Raw genomic sequence first — 23625 nt, forward strand, 5'->3', positions numbered from 1 at the left:
CATTAGACGTGACACTTGCATGTCATCCGTAACAATGTCATTCACACAATGGCTTTACCACAATGGCCCTTTATAAGAGATGAGACCCACCTGCGTCTATATACATAACACTATCAAAACAAAGCAATGTATGTTCTCTCAAAGAGAGACCTTCCTTTCCTAAAACATGCCGTTATATAGTCAGCCCGCGGGGGCACGGGATGTCACGTATGCACTTTATTTGCAGCCCGCTCGGCCAAGAGCAAACAAACAGGGCTTCTGTTCGGTGGCAACTATTTCTTTTCCGAGAGACAGATCTCAACAAGGAGCCCATTGAAGAAGAGGTCCGACGGGGTCATCGCAAGAGAGAGGTGGAGGGGGGAGACGCGGCACTGGAGAAAGAGGGAGGGAGGGAGGAAGGGGGGAGAGACAGGCGGGGCGAGTGAGCCACACAGCCACCAGGTACAGACCGCAGAGTGAGTGGCTGGCTGTCTTATAGGAGCAGCGGAGAAGGAGGAGGAACAGCTGCCGTGAGATGATTACCCGGCCTTATTAGAGGGAGGTGCATGCGGGCACGCTCTTCACATCTTGCACCACCATCACCAGCACCACCACCCGGCTTGATCAGCATCAACTCGCGTGTGCGGCACACGACGGACACGATAGGGGGGTCTTTGGGGCATCTTCTGGACAAGCGACTGCTTCTCCTTACCCGTCCGTCTCTCCACCCGGCCCATTTTTTTTTACATTTTTTTAGGATATTTGATTAAGCTTCTGAGCTTCGGGTCACGCTTCTCTGTGTGTGTTTTTTTTAAATAAAATAAAATCCCGCGTTTGATGTTCGTATATCGCTAAAGTTCAAGAGTCCTCCGTACCAGCGGTGCGCCTGGCAATACCATCATCATCATCATCATCCTCGCCTCGACTGGTAAGGATAGCCGTGTCCTGTCTCCTCCACGCATCGCCACTCACAGCAGGTGAACGTCGCGCGCTCATCAATCTCTTGTCTCGTTATTCACGCTGCATCGCAGTATCACGATGTTTGCAATGGTGGCAATTTGTGATATTTATTTGTTTCAAATGGATGAACCTTGAAGTTTACGTGCGCAATGTTTGTGGTTTTATTATCTCTCACAAATGTACGTGTATTCTTTCAACTGTTGTGCTGTGTCGCATGAGCACGGTTGGCGACGTACGGCGCGAAAGAAGTTCAACATACCAACATTTTTGTTTGCTTTGGTGATGGCGTTCAAAACCAGCGCGTTTGATCTGATTCGTCTCCGTCAGGCCTCTATAATTTACACTCCACCGGTGTCACTTGCTGACCCAGGTCACCCTTGCAAACGAGATTTATCTCAATGGTTGTCTTACCTAGTGAACAGATGTTACATTTTGTCTGCCTTCTATTGATCTTTAACGTGGTATTTATTCTTAGTCCTGATACATTTTGCGCAAGTTTTGTAAGCCAGGTCTCTCCAAAAAGCCAGGTCTCTCCAAAAATGCAGTTTTTTTTGTCTTGTATAGCTCTCTGAGCGGATTAGTTGAACTGCATTAAGCCGACTACTTACCAGAGGCATGCTGGATACATGCCTCTGAGATTGGAAAAGTAGCCTAAGCTCGTTGGATGAAAATGTAATGCAATTATAGGCGCTATATAGATGGAATACTGTACGTGTTCAAGGACTCCTCTACTTACGAACGAGTTAGGTTCCAGGGGTGGGTTCGTAAGTCGATTTGTTCGTAAGTCCAACTTTACTCCTGTCGATTCCAAACGTGTTGTACGGCATGCACACTAAACACGGGGAATGGTTTCAAAAGTTGTATAATCTCCCGTAGATGCCACTGGGTTTTCATGTTCTGCAGATGTAGATGCTACCACCGCCATCTATTGCGAGGCGGTTGAACTTACGACTCTCGATCCGAACAGGCAACTTGACATATGGACAGGTTTTTTTGTATCTCTCAAAGTTCGTAAGTCGAATGTTCGTAAATAGAGGATTTCATATACACGGTTGTGTGCTCAAGGCGAGTGCGACGTGGAGAACGCAGCACGTGTTATCGATACAACACGGCAGGCAGGGAGTTGTTGTCTGTTTTCTTTTGCCCTGGGTATGAAGCTTTGCTTAAGCTGTGATTAAACATGTTACAACACTTATATATGTTAAAAATGAAATTACAAATTACAGTCCTTTGTCAACCAACTGCTCGGTTGAAGACCTCCTTACGCCGCGTCTGTCGTAGGGGTTGTTCAACCATACTTCACCACCCTGGTCGATGGGAGTTGGTGAAGAAGGCAAAGGGGGGTCAAAAACCGGTTTAGATATCACTGGCCACGTTTATCCATGCCCTGGAATCGAACTCGAGATCACCGGGTTTGAAGCATAGTGTCAGAATCAGACTCAGAAAATTTACTTATCCTGGAGGAATCCGATGAGCTATGAAGCTCTCTTTCACAGATTTCTATTAGGGGCAGGTCAGAACGTTACAACAACAAACAATACAAAACACAATCGGAGTGCAAAGTATAAGAAATTGTAAATAAATCACTTTTATATATATACAAATATTTTAACAGGTAAAGCCCACTGAGCTATTAGCTTATTTTTCAGAAGCAACCTGGCCATCAACAGTGATAGCTCAACGAAGTGGCTTATCACGTGGGAAATGATAGCAGCAACATAATGTAATTAATATAAACGCATGTTTCTAAAGGTGTGCTCATCACTTCGCCACCACTCATCCCGTGGGTTATTACTCAAGCAAGCTAACGTTTCGGGAACACGGTCATCTGCAGAGGGAATGCGGCGACTTGCGTGTTGGAGATTACAGCTGCCATTTGAAACAAAACGGCTGTAGCCTATTGCACAAACTAGCTCAAGTGGAATTTCCTGTAGTTTGCCATTGAAGACCGCACAAATTAAACGGGTCAAATCGCGTCGGGTTTTCTATTCGTACTGTATGGTTCTGCCATGTGTGTTCGGGTCGTGTACAACGTGCTGGGCCAACACGTGTGACAACTCGAAAACACATCGGAGAGCTTCCATGTGCTCTGGAAAAGGGTTATTGCCCGAAACGTCGCCTTTTACTTTGTATATATTTGTATTCCTTTCAGCCTTACCGGGTCGAACGTGTTGAGTTTTTTGTTGTTTAAATTATCATGACTATTATTGTTTGTGCACCACTGCCAGCAGCAAGCAGCATCACGACGTCATTAGTTAACTTATCAGGGGTTAAGGACGATTCACCAAATCGGCCAATGGCGTAGGCATGCATAGACATGGTCCGTAAAACCTCGTTTTGTATTTTTGCTCCATGTTGTCGTTGTTGTAATCATCATCATCATCCTCAACATCATCCCCCAGGTACAATGCGTGCCCTGGCGACGTGTCTGACGGCGTGCCTGGCCCTGCTGCTCCTCCTCCTCCGAGGCGTCGCCAGGGGCCAGGACTCGCTCACGGTTGACGATGCTGCTGGGGGCCCGCCGCTGCTGCCAGAGGGGACCGGCTCAGGTGCGTTCACAGTGTGTGTGTGTACGTTGAACTTCTTTCGCACCGTACGTCGATAACTGCGCTAATCGGGGGTGCGGGGGTAACGACAACACACTAAACACATGAAAGCAGTTATAAAGAAATGAGTTTGTCAATCGAGATGATTTAAAAGTGCATAGCTCCATGGCTTTCTAATATCGAAAGGAAGAGCGTTCCAGACGGCCACAGAAGCGCATCTGAACGCGCGCGATGCAGTTACCGTCTCTGTGGACGCGGCGTGCGGCCACGCTTGGCGTGCGTGCGTCCACTCATCACTCGCGATCATCATCATCACAGCATCATCGTCATCACCATTTTCTCAGCTCGTGACAGAGATCCGCCGCACAGGATCACATTCGCTCACAGCCTCGGTGAGGTGTCTCGGAACGAGGGATTTGTTTTGCAGAGATTCGTTCTCATTCAAGTGGCCTTGGTTGGCTCGTTTACCGCTCGTTTATTGTGTGCGACGCAAAGGTTGTGTTGGGTTTTTTATTTGGGTTGTGCGATACACATATCGCATGGGCTTGGGAGTAGTGCGTCATTGTAACGAGTGATACATATGATGTGGTCGATTGTGAAATATATAGTTCGCCTGTTAAACAAACTCCCGCTACGATGTTTGTGGCGAGTCCGAAAATGATGATGAATGCATTAATTTCATAATTGAAACAACAACCATTTTAAAGAATGTATTTATATTTCAAAACAAACCAGAGTTTTCATCTTTAATCGCTAAAGGTACTGCTATGCTTTCCCAAAAGTATTTTCTTGCCCACTGCGTGGCTGCTGCCTCACCCGGTTGGGGAGCGCTGCACGTTACGAGTGACAATTATTATTGTTTTACAAACCACGCCATGCTGATGAAGTTTAGTGAAGTCAAAACGGGCCCAAGGTTACATTGGTTCAGAGAACACTTTGGGGAGCATTTTTGGAGTTTAACAAGTGTATCAATCAAGCAAAATAAAAAAGCATAAAATTATACAGCTATTTTATTTGACCAGGTAAGGCTCACTGAGCTGTTATAGCTCGTTTTCAGAAGCGACCTGGCCACAAATGATAGTTCAACGAAGGGGCTTATCACGTGGAAATGTAAAGCAGCCAAATACTCTTAATGCACCTTGATTCTAAAACGAGTGAACGACATTAGTCTTAACACTCTTACAATGACACACTGCTACAACGCCTATGCTTTGTATAGCGCGACCCAAGTCAAAAGTGAACGTTTATTTCCGTCGTGTAGAATAAGTCGTAAGGGGCCATCCATAAATGACGTCACGCACCTAGGGGGGGGGGGGTGGTCAGACATTTGTGACGATGTGTGACGAAGGGGGGGGGGGTTGAGAAATGTGACGTCACATCAAAATTCACAACTTTCAATAAATATAGACAACACGTTCTACTCAATTAAATAGACTTTTTAATAGATGTTTTCTCCTACAACATCAGAGTGCAGCGCCACATTAAATACGCACTACAATGACAATAGTTTAAAGCGATTTGGAGCATGTTTTTTTTTTTTGGGGGGGGGCAGAGCTTTGTGACGTCATAATTGAGGGGGGGTCTGACTTTTTGTGACGTCATGTGACGAAGGGGGGGGGGGAGGTCAAAAATCGTCCAAAATCGCGTGACGCCATTTATGGACGGCTCCTAAGTCGTAAGCGCGGCCGTCAAGGTTAATGAAATGAAGAGGCAACTGAACAGCAAACACCGATTGTAGGCGCACACCTTGGCTGTGTCTCGGACTTTCGTGTTCGAGTTTTTCTTTCGTTTTTTTGTGAATACAGTTAACATTCACCCCAACTGCATCAGCCACACGAATCTCACTCGTTCAGTGTTCTTTGATGCGTCGATAAAATCGCACCAGTACTTTCGATTTTGTCGGTCATCACCGGTGCCTGTCGCAGGTTTATCAGGTAGTTATTTTTTACAGGCGATCTGAAAACAGATTTCAGATAGAAGTTTCGGTATACATACCCCACGGGGCTAGTCAGAATAATCACAATAGTGCAATTAGTAACTCGCGCAATAATTCACAGCAAGGCCATAGCCATGGAGTCAACATTAGGGGGGGACCAAATCTTCCAGAGGGTCTGGGGGTCCCCCCCCAGAATTTATTTTGTAAATTTAAAAACGAATTTCCTGCCTAAAATATTTAAAAATTCACTAACACATAGGATGGACTTTTTTTACAATGTCTAATAGTGTATTGTATTACATTGCTCTGTTTTTTTTACCTTTTCTTGTTTCATTGTATGAAATGGCAGAGATTAGGGATTACTAAAGTACAACCATAACCACAACCATATAAAAATAAATCTATTTTATAGCGATATGTTGGGGGGGGGGGGTAATTTTGAGCATATTTTAATGTTGGGGGGGATGTGTGGAAGATATGTCCCCCTCAATATATATTATAATTACGGCCTTCATTCACAGACATGACTGGCCGTGACTCTTGAGGTGCGGTGCGGCGAGCCAAGCTCTGTTGCTCGAAAGCCGGGAAACAAAAAATCTTGCGGGGCCCCTAAGTGTCTCTTATAAGTCGGTGTGGGTTTCAACGCTGATGCCAATGTGCAGCAGCCACTGAGATACAACGCGCGGCAGTGATGACGGTCCTGGCCCTTGGTGCAGAGAGGGAGGAGGAGGTTGCGAGTCAGACTTCTCCTGCCGCAGAGAATTCCACCCTGAGCTGTAGAGTGCAAATGTCAGTGTCGGATTATCCCAGTAGCAAAAGTAGCAACATGTGCTACGGGCCCCGCACTTTCAAGGGCCCCGCGTTAAATACTTTCAAGCTATCAATTCCGGTTCAGTGATTCTGCACTTGCTCTATTTGTATGTTTTAATATTTGTGTGTTTTAGGGCCCCTTTTTAACATATGCTACAGGCCACACATGAGCTTAATCTGGCACTGAGTGAAATGCGAAGAGAGTTGCGGGAAGTAGAATTGAGTTTCAATCTGGACTTTTGTGATGATCATGCAGAAGATTGTGGCAGTACGAATCATTTCCAGTCGGAGTAAGACGTTGGAATCATTTACCAAACGTTGCAGCAGCACAAAATGTGTTAGCCCCACACTGTGGCTGCATGTCGCCAATGACATTCGAGTGCACAGTACAGTATAGGCCAGGTTTAACACGCCACACCTTGCAGGTGAGATTTCGTGAAGTTGAACTCGGTTCAACGTTCTTTTGTTAAATCAAAATTAACCTGGTGTGCATCCATAGGTCAATGCATAAAATGTTATTCATTTCAATTGTATGATTTAAAACAGGAAACGTGAATAGCACGTGAATGCTTATGTTTGATGAATGACCTTCTACTGCAGATGAACCCGATGGGAAGTGGAAATGAGACCGAAGCCACACCAACTGCCAGTCACTTTTTGGTTTCTGCGAGGTTTTTGTCTTTTAACGAGATATTGCTCGCGTGTAATTCTGTGCGGCCATTTTTTATGCGCACCGACGGCATTCTTGTTGGGTTTTCAGTGCACACTCTGCTGTATACAACGCTAGACCGGCCTGTGAAATATTACATCTCATCATTCCTCCCGAAAGTAAGGCTCTTCCTCCTCCAAAGGAATTAACTCCTTTGTGTCGTCACCACGACGAGTCTCAACCAATGAAATGTCCCTACCTCAAAACAACGTCAGCTTTGCCACCACCACAGCCCCTTATTATCACTACCAGTGATGACATGGTAACTATTAATCGTATATCACGCGTGTGTGTGCTGTAGGGATCAGTTCCAGGTGTAAAAAAAATCGTATTCCTAGATTTTCTATGATGATTCTAAGTATTTTTCAGATTTAATGTTTTTTACATTACATCCAAATGTAGCATGTCTTCATGCTAGCAATAGGTATGTCACCCAAAATTGCATAGTTCCACTTTTGGCAGGAATAGTAATGAAGTGACATGATGCAAGTGCCATCATAGCTGGTTTCTCATATCATTTAGAAGTAAAAACATGTTGAGGATCAGATTTTTTTGGAATAATCTGAAATTGGGGAGCACATCATTGATGTACCTTATTGATAACATTTGTCTAAATGTGTTACTTTTGTTGAGGTCCATTTCGTGATTTAATGTCAATTAAATCAATCTTCATAGCATTGTAGTACATGGCATTGACCACGATATAATTATTATAAGTTGTTTTTCACTAACTTTGTCCATATGGTTATGAGTGTTGCCAACAAGTAAATAGAGTAATGTAGGTTACTTTCAAACATCTCATCGAAAGTAATCACAGTCGGCTTAGTAGTTCTCTTTGGATGTTAATGACAGTTGGTAAGTCGAGTCAGATGTAGCGTGTGTGCAGATGTTGCCGTATAGTGCAAGGCCCTCCGTTTATTTAACAATTTAACGCACGGTGTGTACGGCAAATCCAAACGCGGATACCCTAGGCCCGGTCTGTGCCAGCAAGTCCGTGGACCTCATATTCATCATCGACAGCTCGCGGAGTGTTCGGCCACGTGAGTTTGAGAAAATGAAGCTCTTCATCACGGCTATCATCGGCAACCTGGACATCGGGCCGGACGCGACGCGGGTCGGGCTCATCAAGTACGGCAGCACGGTGCACCACGAGTTCTCGCTCGCCACGCACCGCCACAAGGTAGGGGCCACCGCGGCCTTCTTCTTCATTTCATCTTTTGTGGGTCTCCATTGCGTTCACGCATGGCTTAGCCCTAACAAGAGGAGGCTCTCATTTGTTTAATAAGCCACACCCCGCTGATGACACTCCTGCACATCTAAACCGATTCAGGCCAAGTGTCCTTATGGAAACCATGAGTCTGGATGGCCGAGTGGTTGATGCTGAGCCTAATAGTCACATCAATTACGAAACAAGCCTCTTACTGGTTATTTAGATAAAATGATTGGTTTCAGCCTACAGGAGAAACTGATACGGGGGGTGGGGGGGCGGTGGATGGAGACAGTAATGCCGCCACGTCTGTGCCATGGGCCACCATGCGTCTGCCACAGGCGGAGATGGTTACTGCCGTGGAGGCCATGGAGCCTCTGGCGACGGGCACCATGACGGGCCTGGCCATCGAGTACGCGATGACGGTGGCCTTCACGGAGGCGGAGGGCGCCCGGCCGGCCCGGTCCCGGGTCCCGCGCATCGCCATCGTGGTGACCGACGGGCGACCCCAGGATCAGGTCCGTGATGACTTACACAGAGAGACACAAGATAGAAGGGTGATCTACTGGAGCACCCAGTAACTAAGGCCCATTGAGCTGCATACTGTAGGTCTTTTTTTAGAAGCGACCTGGCCACAAATGATAGCTCAATGAAATGGTTTATCATGTGGAAATGTATATGAGCAAAATGCTCTCAATGCATGTTGATTCTCAATGTGGAGGGAAAAACCGGAGGAGCTGGAGAAGTCCACGTGACCACGGGGAGAGAGAGACATGCCGTTGAGCACTTCTCAATAATATCCAAATTCATCTCAATTCACCTCTTCCACTCAGCAACAAGTAATTGGTCACGTGTGGTGGGGTCAAGTGTAGGGGTACTCCACCTATTCCAAGATGTCTGGCCAGTGTGGAAGAGTAGGCCAAATGGCCCGCTAGAGGTCCTCTCTAGAACTTCCTCGAGCTCCCTTTAGTACAGGCCTTTTTGGCAGCAGTGACGTAAGCGATTGTAGGGCTGCACCTTTACCTTGTAGACATGGTTGGGTTTTCCACCTTGTGTGCGCACAAGTCACCTTGGTGCTCTGTCCCCAGTAAACACGCAAACGTTGAACTAACGTTTGGCCAATGTTGGGTTTAACGTTGGCACGTGGTTGGAACCATTGGCCAGACGTTGGCCCGACGTTGGCCCAAAGTTCCACTCTTCCTGGGTGGCCTGAGCAGTTGCGGGACGTTGTCCCAACTTTGCCCAACTTTGGCCCAACATTGGCCCAACTTTCCACGCTTCCTGGGTGGACTGAGCAGGTGCGGCACATTGGCCCAACGATCTACACTTCCTGGGTGGCCTGAGCAGGGGCAGGACATTGGCCCAACTTTGGCCCAACGTTGGTCCAACGTTCCACGCTTCCTGGGTGGCCTGAGCAGGTGCAGGACATTGGCCCAACTTTGGCCCAACGTTGGCCCAACGTTCCACGCTTCCTGGGTGGCCTGAGCAGGTGCGGGATGTGGCGGAGCGCGCGCGCCGTGCTGGCATCGAGATCTACGCGATCGGGGTGGACCGGGCGGACCCGCTGTCGCTGCGCCTCATCGCCTCCGAGCCGGCCGACCAGCACACCTACTACGTGGAGAGCTTCGACGTCATCGAGAAACTCAGCACGAAGTTCCAGGACAAGTTCTGCGGTGCGTGGTTTTCCGAGCTCTTTCCCCCCTCCCCCGACGAGAAATGCTTTGCTATTCAGAGCTTCACGAGCGACAGATAGCCACCGCAGACTTTGCTTGCGCTGCTCGACTGGTCGGAGTGCGCGTGTTCAAACTCCAGTCTTGGGTGCTGCTGTGAGTGTCGATGACACCCCCGTCTGCGCGTGATGATTCGTTGCGCATTTAACATAGGAAATAACGTTGGGTCAACGTCATCACGTATTCAGTTTTACCTTTTCGGCACCTTTTTAAAATGCTGTTTAAATAATACACATAGGCCAAAACAACAAGTGACTTATGCAATGTGAGTTAAGAGACACATTCTCCACCATAGTTATGGTCATCGTGCCAGTTGGTGTGATCTGTTCACATGACCAGGATCAGAGAAACACGAGTACAAGTGAATGTGAATTTAATTCAAACTAGCTTATCAATTAAAATGTCACATGCGTGGAATTTGAGCTTTTCAGCATCCTGTACTATTTGACATATTCATTTGTATATCTATGTTTCTACTCACACTTATTTTCCAGTGTCTCTACAGTAAGTCCTCGCTGTTAACACACGCTCACACAACACGTTTTCGCTATAACGCCGTTCTTCCATTTGGGAGCACTTTTCACTCAACGCAGAACGCGCACTGTTATGAAACGGTTTCTGAGCGGTCGATAATGAACAACTTTCCTCAGCGGTACGATACAGTGTGTGGAATGATACAGTACCGCAGCGGCGTACCCACGGTTCTTTGTGCCACCATCTTACTGTGTGGTGTGCGTTAGTAGTACATCATATCTAACCAACCTTCATCGTTAACATTTTTATGGGAAAATGATTTTCGCTTAATACATTTTTCACTGAACACAGCACTTTTCAGGAACGCATCTACCGTGTTAAACGAGGACTTACTTTACAGGGAATATGGTTGGATCGGTGGCACGGTGGTAATTGCACATCAGTTCAATTCTCGACCATGGCTGACATCAGTGGAAAGTAATATCTGAACTCTTCTTGGCCACCCACCCCTTCACCAATCCTTATTGACAAATCTGGTGAAGTAAGGTGAATCAACTCCAATGACCGACATCAGGGTATTGAAAAAGGGGTGTGCGTTAATTATTTGTATACATTAAAGTCTAGCAGCTCCTATCAACAATTTCCAGCCAATTGGGATTACGGAGGGTAACAATGATGGAGGGGAACCATGATCAGAAAAATAAGGCAGCCAAACAATTCCAGGGTACACAATCCCTGTTGAGTTACAGGTGATTTAAACTTTCAACTGTGACATCCACCCATGGTGGGGCCTGTACGTTGAGCGTGCAGATGGCATTATTCAACTTTCCACACTGCAGGAGGAATTTCAGCTGTCACCTTGGTGCAAACTGGCCCAGTGGCGAGCGTGGTATCAACATCAGGCAGCTCGGTCGCATAAATGTTAAAACGCATGCATTGCGCTGTTCGAATGGGTGAACACCGCTCACTGGCCACTTGCAGACGCATTGACTTATTGACTAGACTTTTAGGAATGTATGAAGGATTTGAGTGAAATTTCACACAGCAGCTCCTCATAAGACTGCCCAGACAAGCATCACACAGACTGCAGTGACAAATATATATCATGGTAATACATGAAAGGATGTGTCATACGGAGTGCAATGTGTTAGATGACAACTCTAAAAGATATGGGTATTACTGTGTCTGCCAGAGTTTAACATACTCGCAAACTAAAACCCTGGAAAAATCTCTTGCAAATTGACATCCGTTCACATTCCGGATCGCTGGTTCTCTATCTTTGTATCATATTTACCCTGCATGTGTGTTTATTGATTGTCGTCTCCCGATGATTGTATTGCACTATGTCTCAGTGCTCAGACGATGATTTTCCAATGAGTAAAATGTCTTTGTTGTTTTCGAAAAAATATCTTGCTTCGTTTGTAATCATCCCACTGTCACAAATATAATGTCTTCAATTACTTTGTAAATTATGCAACTTTTCCAATGGGCTTTTAACATGTTTCAAATAAATAACTCACATTTTTTCGATTGTTGCATTCAATAAAGATACTAATATGATAAGATTACCATATTATAATGAAATTATTTGTTATATTATACCGTATTATTATGTCATATTATTCTGATATAAAAAGTTATCATTGCAATGTGGGAGTTACTAAATATATAAGCAATTCAAGGACAGTTTATTATGATTATACACCTTCAGTAGTCTTTGTCTGCATGTCTTTATTTAATAAATGTAAAAAATATACTTAGAGGATGAGGTATTCCTAAAAGTAACCAGCAGTTATTTTGCACACCTAAGCTTTCCCGGACTGTCCCACGTGAGATTTAACCTCTGTTGGTAATAATGACACAGTCACTTTAAAGTCACTGCAAAGTAGTGCTCTATTGACATCACACTGGTGTGCTTTCCACACTTAAAAAAAAAAACGTCACTTCAGTGACCTCATCAAAGCATGCTCTAAAAGTGATTTAACGTTTTTTTTCTTATTAACAACAATTCAAACTCACATCAGATAGCCCACGTATTTAACTGTGCAATAATAGCTACTGTATTGTATTTGTTTATTGGCTTTCATAATCTTCTTCCATGCCTGTGAATGCAGAGGCATTCCTTTTTTAATCCTTTATATTAAGTTCACTTGCTTGCTTGCTTGCGACCGTGCAAATCTTTCGGTCGTTTTTTAACCCACTTCCCGTGATCCAATCGAGCTGACATTTTGCACACAGACTCGTTGTGCGTGACAATTTATTTTCGTGAATTTTTTTTCTCCAAAATTTTACACTTTTTAGGAAAAAATAAATTATATTTAATTACCAATTGCTTAATGGTGGCAGGCAATCACCTGACCCATAGGTGGCAGCCATCTCAAGCCAGAGGACGAGAGGACTCTAGCCGCCACGCATATAAAGGATTTATAGTGAAAAACTTTGTTTTTACGGGTTAATTTTATTAACGTCATAGAATGCATTCAAGATGGCCGCTGATCTCTCCCTCAAACGAATCTTCGCCGACAGTGCACTCCGGTTACCCGCCGTATCGGCGACGCTCGTCGCCGTGAAGGGCGTGCGACGATAGCTTGTAGAACGACGTGTGTGTGTGTGTCTCTTGTGTCTCCCTTCCACGTGCAGGGCCCGACATCTGTGCTCTGGTGGCGCACGGCTGCGAGCACCGCTGCGTATCCGGGGGTGGCGGCACCTACACCTGCCGCTGTGACAACGGCTACGAGCTCAAAGAGGACGGCAAGAGCTGCCGCCTCGTTGGTACAAAAACCACAGCGCGCGGCATTGTGCATCCCTAACAAAAAAAACGTATCGTGGGTAGGAGCCTTTGCCGCGGTGGTGCAATTAAGCCGGTGAGTTTTTCGATTCAGGGCCACGGCTAACGAGTGATATCTGAAACGGTCCTGGGCTTCCTCTTCACCAACCCGTACTGGCCGGCGTGGTAAAGAATGGTCAAAGAACTTCTCATTTCTGACACGGAGTGGGCAGGCTTCTATTGATTGACAAAGCTGTAGAAATTATTATTTATAGTCACGTATGTTTGAAGATGCATGCTAAATAAAGACGAAATATTACGCATTCGCATCAATTCCAAAATGCCTTCCAACGTGCATTTGCCTTTGGAAGTATTTTATTGGTGACCGTAACGATCGTAATGATACATTTCAAGCCGGGGGAGATGACACCACACAGCACATGGCATGACATCACAGTGAGGTCAATAATTTGAGGGCTGTTTTTTTGTTGCCCAAAATCTGGGCAACTCTTTGATTCATTTGGCTGGCTTTCTATAGGGAAAGCTCCAACGAGCAACACAACTTTATATCAAAATGTATATTTTTTTAGCTATTGATATGAGGCAGTCTTCCACTTGACAATTTTTTTTTTTTTAATGTGATTGAATTTTCCAGGCAACCACCCTTATCGTTCATTACTGAAAGAACACCTCTAGGTTTTAATACAGTTCCTGTGTTTTTTTTTTACAATTAACAGTTACACTGAGAATTAAACATTCCTGTTGTACATAAAATGGTTAGTCGTTGTACGTTTAGACATCAGCGGTATGTGCTGTTCCTGTCTCTGTGCGTTCCTGTCTCTGTGCGTCCCTGTCTCTGCGCGTGCAGACCCATGTGCACTGGAAGGGCATGGCTGTGAGCACGAGTGTTTCGGCGAGGGCGGAGTGGTTCGATGTCGGTGCATGGATGGGTTTGTGCTTGATGTGGACAAGAAGAGCTGCCGGATTGCGGGTGCTCACATTTATTTTCCTTCGCTCTGCGCTGATGAAGCTTCATTTTGCATACTTCCCAAAAAAATATTTTGCCACGCAATTGGCCTCATTTGATTGACATCTTCAAATATATATTCAGCAGGTTATATATTGATTCAAATCTATATGAATCCTCAGTAATTTAATTAATTTCATTATTTGGGGTCATGATGCCATAAAAAAAAACATAGTATGGTTCCCACTCTCCTCTGTATTGGCTTACAGTTTGTTTGCTTAATTTTCAGTCTCGTTTTCTCCATTTCCCGGAATGTAATATTCGTATTTCATTTTCGTAGAATACCATAAATTTTAAGTTGTTTCCAGACAAAGACAATCACATGCTTTACATACTTGTCTCATGACCTATTTGTTATTTTTTTTCACTCCTATCGTTGTTGTTGTTGTATTGTTTGTTGTAACTTGCTGACCCCGTGCCCCGACTGGCCATATGCGAATAAAAAGCTTCATAGTTCATCGGGTTCCTCCAGTCTAAACAAAGATTCTGATTCTGATCATCATCATCATCCAGTAAGAAGGACCTCCCAAGTTGTCACCCTCTCTCACGGTTCAGTGACGCAACAACCCACAAAGCACACCTGCACATGAGCCGATCTCATTGCTCCGTCTCCTTGGCGGACGTCCTCTCGTACGCATCCCGTCTCTCTTGTCGCTGCCACGGGCCCGGTAAGAGGCATTTTGTTGTGCGCCCCCCCCTCCCCTCCCCCGCCCGGCAGATCCATGCACGCTCGGGGAGCACGGCTGCGAGCACCGCTGCGTGAGCACCCCAGACTCGTACTTCTGCAAATGCGACGAGGGCTTCATGTTGAACGACGACGAGAGGACGTGCTCGATCGCCGGTAACGAGGGGACCGACGGCCGAGCCGCAGGGCCACGGCGTGCATGCACAAATGTGCCTATGGTGGAACGTAACTCGGGGGTTCATAGGGTAAGGTGCAACGGTTATTTTGCACTGGTGACACGGAACTGACGGCCCTGGCCTGCGACTGCATTTGACGCAGCCCATGGCCTCGTGAGGGACTCCCACTTCGAATAGGCCCATAAATTACAATTATGCATCATTGCAAGCATGTTTTCCGTGACTAACCGGGTGCAAGAGGGGCAAATGATTTCCACTTGGCAACACTGTGTTTATAGTTTTTGTGAGTAGAAGTCCCTTCTGTCACAGCAAGGGGCTCTGCACTGAGAAGTGCCTGAGCTGTGTGGCAATGTGGCCCCACCAAAGGTATTTTAAAGTTCATACTCGGACTTCGGTAAGGAAAAGGCTCGTAGTGCATTCCCCGGGGTCGTGAGTGACCCCTGCGCGTCGTCCCCCCACAGATCCGTGTTTGCGGGGCGACCATCGCTGCGAGCACCACTGCGTCCCCAAGGGTGGCGGGGCCTTTGAGTGCGAGTGCAACGTGGGCTTTGCGCTCAACGACGACAGGAGGACGTGCCGCGCTATCGGTACCACAGTTGCGCATGCACAAAACAACAATAATAATGCGTCTGCGTTCAGCAATCGATTTGGTGGTGATGCTGCTGCGTTAGCAATGGTGCACTGGGCACCGTTAATAAAATCAATGGAGGATAATCCTGTCTTTTGAGAGTACAGCTCAGAAAATAATGTTGATACAAAAATTGAGTTTGCAATGACTTGTGTCGATTACCATCACCGAATTTCAACAACATCCCCCACGCCGCGTCGCTCGCAGAGTGTCGCGTGGGCCACGCAGACCTCGTCTTCGTCATCGACAGCTCCAAGAGCGTCACGCCCGAGAACTTCGAGCTGGTCAAGGGCTTCGTCGGGCAGATCGTGGGCTCGCTGGACGTGGCGCCCGAGCGCTCCAGGGTGGGCCTCGTGCAGTTCTCGCACCGCGTGCACCCGGAGTTCCCGCTGGGGCGCCACTCGAACGCCGCCGGGGTGCTCGGCGCCGTCGCTGCCCTCCGCTACGTGGGCAAGGGCACGTCCACGGGACAGGCGCTGCGCCACCTGGTCCTCAAGAGCTTCTCGGAGGGCGAGGGCGCCCGCCCGCCCTCGCAGAACGTCACGCGCGTCGCCGTGGTGTTCACCGACGGTCGTGCCCAGGACAACATCACCGAGTGGGCCTCGAAGCTCAAAGAGATGGGTACGAGCTCCGGGACCGTAGTAACCACACTGCTGCCCCTCGACGGTTGAGCTTGCTTTTACTGCATATTGCAAAAGTATTGCCACGTTGGCTTGTGCCTCAATCCCCATCTCTCGCTCTCTGTGCCGTGACGGCCTGTCTCAACGACGTCAGCGATTGTAGTCTTTCCATTTTTTGCTCTGTACATGATATTCACTCATTAACTTTGCATTGTATACTCCTCCCCGTTGCATACAATTGTTCACGTTGTTTATGTAATGAATGTACTGTCTTCTCCTAATATCTTGTTGTTCCTATAATTTCCCCAGTCAAAACATTTATTTTCAGTCTTTGGTTTTCTCATTACCTGTCCAAAAAAGAAAATCTAATTTTCCTTTCTCTTCTTATTCATGCCATTGTTGTGTACCTGCTGCTATCCATATTTTATTTATGTTACCCATCTTTTCTCTCCATCAAATGTTTAACACCCTGAAGAAAAACACTCTTTTGTTACTATATGCATTGTCTTAGAAACTGATTGGTCCACACCAGAGACAGCTTTATTTAGAGCCGAGTCTCAAACGGTGTTAGACCTGAATGTTTGAGACTCGGCTCTAAATAAAGCTGTCTCTGGTGTTGAGCAATCAGTTTCAAATACAATGCATATATTGTCAGATCATGTTTTTTTCTTAGTATTTTAACCACAAGTATCTGTGGTTAATGCAGACATTATTCCTTGCAAAAGGTTTCAGTTTGGTGTTTTAACATCTTAACACCTGTTTTGTTGCCAGAAAAATACGGGGAAAACCTATTCTTATATTTTGACACTGGCAAAGGAGGTCCCATGATATTTCAGATTTACTGCAATATTCACCCGTCCTTGGACGGGCAAAAAAGCGAGTCTTTCATAATAGTCATAATGATTTCGAATTGTGACGAGCAGAGTAGTTCACTCAATCTCGATGAGAGAGAACGACTTAAGAGGCACGAGAAGGAACCGCTCACAAGCAGGAGGGCAGCCTCGCAGCGGTAGGTAATGCTGCGCCAGCGATTGCCCAAGCTCTGCAGTCCTCCACACATGAAGGTGTTGACGGCCAATCCCATGAGTGTTTACGTGTGGAAGGGGACGAGTCGCACCCAGCAGGTAGACCAAAAGCAACTGCTGGTGACTTAATGATGTCAGAGCCAAGCCTTCGTTTAAATAACACAAAACGCGTTGCAGTTGGCCCCTGGCAACTCCCTCTGATAGCACCTGTTGACAGTGCAGCAGAGCTGCCTGAAAAGCCACAGCGAACGATGGCAACATCAAACCGTGGGGGTGCAGGAGGCCGGGAATCAGAGGTGAGCAGGAGTTGGGAGGGTGGCTTGGAGGGGGTGCCTGTCACTGCGGTGCATGTGTTGCCCACGAAGGCGTGTGGGGTGTGTGTGCTTGATTGTGAGTGTGAGCACGTGCATGTGAGTGTGTGGGTGCGAGCATGTGTTTTGGTGTGGGGAGAGGTAGTGTATTTGTTAGCGTGTTACGCTACGAAGCCAGCGACCCGAGTTCGATTTCCGCTCATGGCCAACACCAGTGACGATTATTTGAACCGGTCCTGGGCCTCCCCTAGGTCGACTCGGCTTCAAATTTTTTTTGTTAGTGCCTGGTGCAGTGTGTAAACATCCCCACTGGGGAGACAAAGGCGGTCGGGTGTAGTGCTGGCCACCCACTCCCATTGTGTGTCGTATCGGCCTTCATGAGTGCTCGCCTACAGCACTTTCCCCAAAAGTATATACAGGCTATACGGGGGGATCTTTGTCTTTTTGTGTTGCCCACAGCATGCGGTTGCGCCAGGTAATGGCGCGGCGTGATCGCCCGGTGCAACTTCGCGCCAGCTCAGAGCAGGCACGGACTTGGCACGTGCCTGGAAAGTGGCAGCATGGGGGTGTAATCTGGCGGGTGTGCACGTGCCTGTCGCTGACGTTCACAGCACGCGCAAGGAGTGCCGCTTGACCGCATCGCTTGCTAATTACAGATGTAATTTACACCCCAGGGGGTAACGTGTGCAATGTTAACCGCTGTTGGCCAAACCATGTGGCAATGCTGTCGCGTTATATCACACATTCACTCAGTGTGGTATCACACGGCAGCAGCAACTGCAAAAACTTGACTTCCACAAGTAAACATCTGTGCCCTGCCCATACTGGACATCTATGATGAAGAGCTTCATAGCTTCATCGGATTCCTCCTGCAGTCTAAGGGGCTGTCCATAAATGACGTCACGCGATTTTGGACGATTTTTGACCCCCCCCCCCCCTTGTCACACGGCGTCACAAATGTCTGACCCCCCCCCCTAGGTGCGTGACGTCATTTATGGACGGCCCTTAAATAAAGATTCAGATTTTATTCAGTGGAGCCAAATTAAGTTTTCATTACTGTCGACAGTGTCAAATTGATTGTTAATTCTTTGATTGCATTTTTTTGGAACGCGGACATTTTTGTTCTCCAGAATATTTTCTATTTATCTGAATTTTATTCCACTGTCTTCCTTGCGGTTTAAAAGAAAACAAGCTACGGCCTCGTTTATTTGGTTTTGGTAGGAATAAGCAAAATGCGCAGATGAATTAGCGGCAATGAGATGAATTATTTTTCGACCAAATACCGTGTTGCTGAATCACCCATTTGAATAACACTTTTATGCTAAGTCGTAATTTTTTAAAAAATAATAACTTAACTTGCAATTACATTTGACTCATATTTCCTTGTCTGTACAATAGTCACACTATCCCTCTTTAATCTTTCTGTCACTTAATTGTACTATGCTCGGTCTAAATATAATCTGCCGGTGCTGCCTTAATCTACAGGGAATGTATTATTCAACATGGACATATGTTCATGCAAAATATATTCAATTTTTCGCGACGGATGTTTTTGCTCAGATTTCTATTCGCGTCATTGCTGTTCAGTTTGTGTTTCGGGTTTAGTAGTTTCAGTGACCCAGATCACTCTCGCAAATGAGACTTCTATCCTGGTCTCCCTTGAGCCTTCGCCTCATTGAACAGCGTACACTTGCAACCCCGGGCTGTGCGGGAAGCCGACACTTTCAGCGACAGGCGTCCGTTACTGCGCGCGCGTTTGCAGATGTGACCGTGTACGCCGTGGGGATCGGCAAGGCGGTCGAGTCGGAGCTGCGAGAGATCGCCAGCGATCCGGACAAGGACCACTTCTACTACTCCAGCGACTTCTCCACCATCAGCCGCATTGCGGAGAAGCTCAAGCTGCGCATCTGCGCTGGTGGGAGCCGCGTCGGCCTCCTCAGCCGATGATGATGATGATGGGTGATTAGACAGTTGTGGTAGATGATTATTGTTAATGGGTCGTTAATTATTCGAAGCAGTTTAGTTATCCGTTCATGAACACAAGGGGGGTTTTGCAGCATCAGCAGTCCACGTTTTGGGGGGATTTTATTTATTTGAAAACGTTTATCGAATAGGTTCGCTAATTCTGTTGAAACATCCGGCTCTGCTTGTTTAATGGTGTCCTTGGTTATTCCGTCTTGTCTGGGAGCCATCCCTCGTTTTCACACTTTAATGAGCAATGCTTGCTGTAGAGATCAGTGCAGAATCTCTTAATTTTATGGCTCTCTAAAGTTCTCAAACAACCGCATTTTTTCAATTTCATGCTCCGATTGTTTATTGACATCTTCATGAATGTTTGTGTTGTGCCCTTTGATTTCTAACTTCATTGATGTTCTTATTGATTTTACAGTTTTGTGAAGTCTGTTGTTTGGCTTCTTATTATTTGCAGGTGGCCCAATGTCTGTAATGTAGGGTGAAATGACGTTTAACCACATGATTCAATATAAATAACATTTTATTTATATATATTAAAAAGGTTGTCCAAAAGCTTTGCCCAACAGGTTTGGGCAGCCCCTTCGATCAATGTGTATAGTTTTCAATAGGGTAATTCATGAACAGCAACACAACTTTATACTAAAATTAGATGTATATTGTATCATCTGCTCAAGTGCTATTGCGACCGTCCCCATAACAGACAGCTGAACCAACGGAAAAGAGCTAATGCATTAAGGCCTGCTTTCAAAGTAAATTTTGAGGCATTAAAAAGCACACCGAAAAGCAAAGTGCAAAAACGAAATGACCCTGCATTGCGTTTTCGACACTGCTGTGTTAGACTGTGTGTAGCGCCACGCACAACAGCGTGTGAATCACACGCGGATCTGCCTGCCCTGTGCTCTGCTGTGCGTGTGCAGAGGAAGTGAAGAAGAGTCTGTCTGTGAGCGACCCGTGCCATTGCGAGGCGGCGCTTGAGTTCAGGAAGCACGTGCTCTCCCTCATCGAGAACCTGCAGCAAAACTATATCCTTCGAACGCTTTCATTGCAAGCATCGCTAACGTGAAATTCTACAGCCGTACACACGTACAGTGGAACTGGTATTGGCCAAAACATCCCAATGCTGAGAATATGACCTGAACATTTCTCCATTTAGCAATGTCGAGTTGAAAGCAGAAAGTTAAGTGTTTTGACCGGCAGTGTGTTGGTTGAACACAGTGTGGGTGAGACGAAAGAGTCTGGTATGGGTGGAGGAATCCACGAGTGAAGTTCACGGGAACACTGACCATTGTAGTAGCGGTAGAAGAGCGATCGGGAGGCGACTCACTGCCGGTGAGTGACCGGAGTTAATTAATTAGTGCTGGGTCATCAATCACCCTGATTGATTTACGTGGAATCCTATCCAGTGAGTCTTTCACTGCTGACTCGTGAATACTGACTTTGAGCTTACCAAATCACCCTGAGTGCACCCAATCTCTTTGGACCTCTGAAGCTATGCAGGGTTGAGCCTGGTTAGTGCTTTGACAAGTGGCCACTTGCTGCATACCAGGTGTTACAGGTGCGACGCTGGGGACTGTAAAGTGGTCGGGAGGTGGCAGTCTAGGAATGGCTTCAGGCCAGATATATAATGAATATACTGAGTCTGGATTGAATTTATGTGTGTAGAAGTGGTATTCCTGGGCATCTCAGTTTCTTTTCGCAAGCCACACTCTTGTGATTGGTATTCACCAAACATCCTCGTCTAAGTCCCTCCTGAAAATACGTATCGGAACTCATTGAGGGTTTCATGAGACAAAAATTAGAATAATAATAAATATAGTGGTCAGTTACACAGGCTTCCTCGCATAACGCATTCACCCATAGTGCATATTTGCGGTTCGGCGATTAACCTTTAAGGAACATACTTCACACTTACGCTCAAGACAACAAAAAAATCCCCAAAAATTGTATGATTATAGTTTTCTAAATAAAAGTTTTTTTTTTAAATGATAAAAATTCTAAGTAAAATACAAATATTACGCAGGTTAACCAACTAAAATATCATTCTGATGGCATCTCCACGTCATGGCAGTGCCCAGTGTCACGGGCTGGGCAAAGCCACTTTCGATCTGCTGCCTTTGTTTGCATCATGCGTGCTGCTGCAAGCAGCCCGCAGAATCGTTCAAGAAGCCCTGATGTCACTCCTGGTTCAGTAATCTTTGTCAATAGTAAGATTTTTCATGTTAATAATGTTTTGTTATTAAATACTTTATTAAGTCATTTTGTAATGTGAATTATATTTCTATGATTTATTACATTTATATGTATTTTGTAAATCCACGGCTAAATGAAATTATGCTTAATTTGTCTTCTTTAACGCCCCCCCCCCCCCACCTTATACCAATGTATGTCTGTGGGAAAATAGGCTTCATGCAGCACGGTTAGACTTACGCGCCGTTTTTCAGGAGCGCATCTCGTCGCGCGTTATGCCAGGGACGCCTGTAAATGTTGCACGATTGCTTTGTACGGTGGAACAGTTTTCTAAATGAGCCACGCAAAACTGCTCGTACACGTAAAGGTGTGCTTTTCGACGACGGTGTTTTCCTTGACCTTACAGCATTACATGACAACCTGGCGAGCAAGGTGGCTCGCCTGGACAACAGCCTGCACCTCCAAGGGAAGTAGCGAGGAACAGCTGTCGCTTCTTACCACTGCACGTGTGCAGTCTGGCGAGTGGACTGCCCATGGAGTCCCCTGCACCACTGTCCCATCAGCTCTCCATACAGACACCGTCTGCCACCCAAAAGTAGTACAAACGTGTCGTTTTTCCGTGCCGTTTTACAAGGCCCTTTTCACACCGGGCAATTGTTGAAACAAGGTTGCGAGTAAGGAACAAGCCTGTAGCCAATGGGATCTGAGTAAATACCTGAGGCTTGTCAATGTGTATGCCAGGATGAGGTGAACTAGTATGGGATGGAGAATTGGATCGATCAATTATTGTCATTGCCCTGATGTGAGATATGTGCTTGATCTTTAAATCCAAGCCATCTAGAACAAAAAATTCCAACTTTGCCAAATAGATGGACAATGTCCCATTACGTTTTGGAGCACACATGTGAGTTTAACACTGGCTAGACATTTGTTAAGGAAGCAATGTTGGTCGGGTCATCTACTGTCATGTTGTTTCCAGATCATTGCATTACTTGCCCCAGTGAATAAAAAATGTTCCAGTTGTGAAAGAGCCTTAATGGTGCATGGAAGCATATTAACCACATGCTAGCCATGCATGGCTATCTTCAAAATATGAACTACTCTTCATTGGGTTTCTTTTTCTATTTCCTCTGTAATTTGTTTTTAATCAACTGCTCTGCATAGCAATATGAGTAAACATGCATAAACTGTAATGATCAAGGCAATGTAAGGACTTTCTTTGTAAATTGATGTTCGTGTATTAAAATTGTATTCGAGCACTCGACATTCATTTATCATGAACATTGTATTCGTCATGTACCCACAAAATTACCTTAACAGTCTCCTTAACGTTCTGTATTTTAGTGGGCCTTGTAAATAACCTCTGGGCTTTGTTAATGCATTGCTATCGTAGGCTTCACAATTATCCAACAAGAGACGTGTGGGAATTTTCCAGGTACAGTCCAGTGCAGACTTATTCACCCAAGGTTATTTACTAAACGCTCAGCCAGACCACGACTGCACTTAATATTCCTATTGACGTGCACCACACTTACCGTCTCCCATCAGCATGTGTGGCCACCAGATGTAAGGCCTATGTACGACGGTGAGAGTCCTCTGTACTTCAAACAGGGAATGTATACAACGTTTGCTGATCCACGAGCATGGACATATCCATGTATAGCAGTTGGAGCCAGCCCATACAATGTATATTGTTGTAGTGACATGTTTTCGTCCTTTATCAAGAAAAACACACACACACACTCTTGGTTAAAGGACAACCGATGAGACAACTACACAACGGAGTACTTTAAATTTGTTTTGTATTCTGGCGTAGCAATACTGTATTGTGAAGTGTAATTATGTGATGTAATTACATTAAAAACCAGAACGAA

The 23625-nt window shown here is 45.9% G+C and overlaps 1 protein-coding gene across 2 annotated transcripts; it reads left to right on the forward strand.

The window, feature by feature from the left end:
* The first annotated feature begins 450 nt into the window (after window positions 1-450).
* LOC133349215 (matrilin-4-like) lies at window positions 451-23625 on the forward strand. 2 transcript variants are annotated; one of them, XM_061562521.1, is made up of 13 exons: window positions 451-956; window positions 3342-3488; window positions 7912-8120; window positions 8489-8665; window positions 9637-9820; window positions 12992-13123; window positions 13987-14109; window positions 14864-14986; window positions 15468-15593; window positions 15842-16255; window positions 19353-19505; window positions 20482-20591; window positions 22169-23625. In XM_061562521.1, the coding sequence occupies exons 2-13, from the start codon at window positions 3347-3349 to the stop codon at window positions 22223-22225; spliced, it is 1950 nt and encodes a 649-aa protein (XP_061418505.1). In that variant the 5' UTR covers window positions 451-956; window positions 3342-3346; the 3' UTR covers window positions 22226-23625. The 2 variants fall into 2 exon arrangements, with proteins under 2 accessions (XP_061418505.1, XP_061418503.1); XM_061562519.1 differs by having other exon boundaries at window positions 451-907.

Source organism: Lethenteron reissneri, chromosome 29, assembly GCF_015708825.2.
Source record: "Lethenteron reissneri isolate LAM-NWPU_2019-01 chromosome 29, ASM1570882v1, whole genome shotgun sequence".
Classification (NCBI taxonomy): Eukaryota; Metazoa; Chordata; class Hyperoartia; order Petromyzontiformes; family Petromyzontidae; genus Lethenteron; species Lethenteron reissneri.

Bases quoted from the DNA above. Each gene is read 5' to 3' on its own strand.
- LOC133349215 (XM_061562521.1), top strand. From the start codon at position 3,347: ATGCGTGCCCTGGCGACGTGTCTGACGGCGTGCCTGGCCCTGCTGCTC. The intron at 15,594-15,841 runs GTACCACAGTTG...CGTCGCTCGCAG, and splicing joins GAGGACGTGCCGCGCTATCG to AGTGTCGCGTGGGCCACGCA. The intron at 19,506-20,481 runs GTGGGAGCCGCG...GTGCGTGTGCAG, and splicing joins CAAGCTGCGCATCTGCGCTG to AGGAAGTGAAGAAGAGTCTG.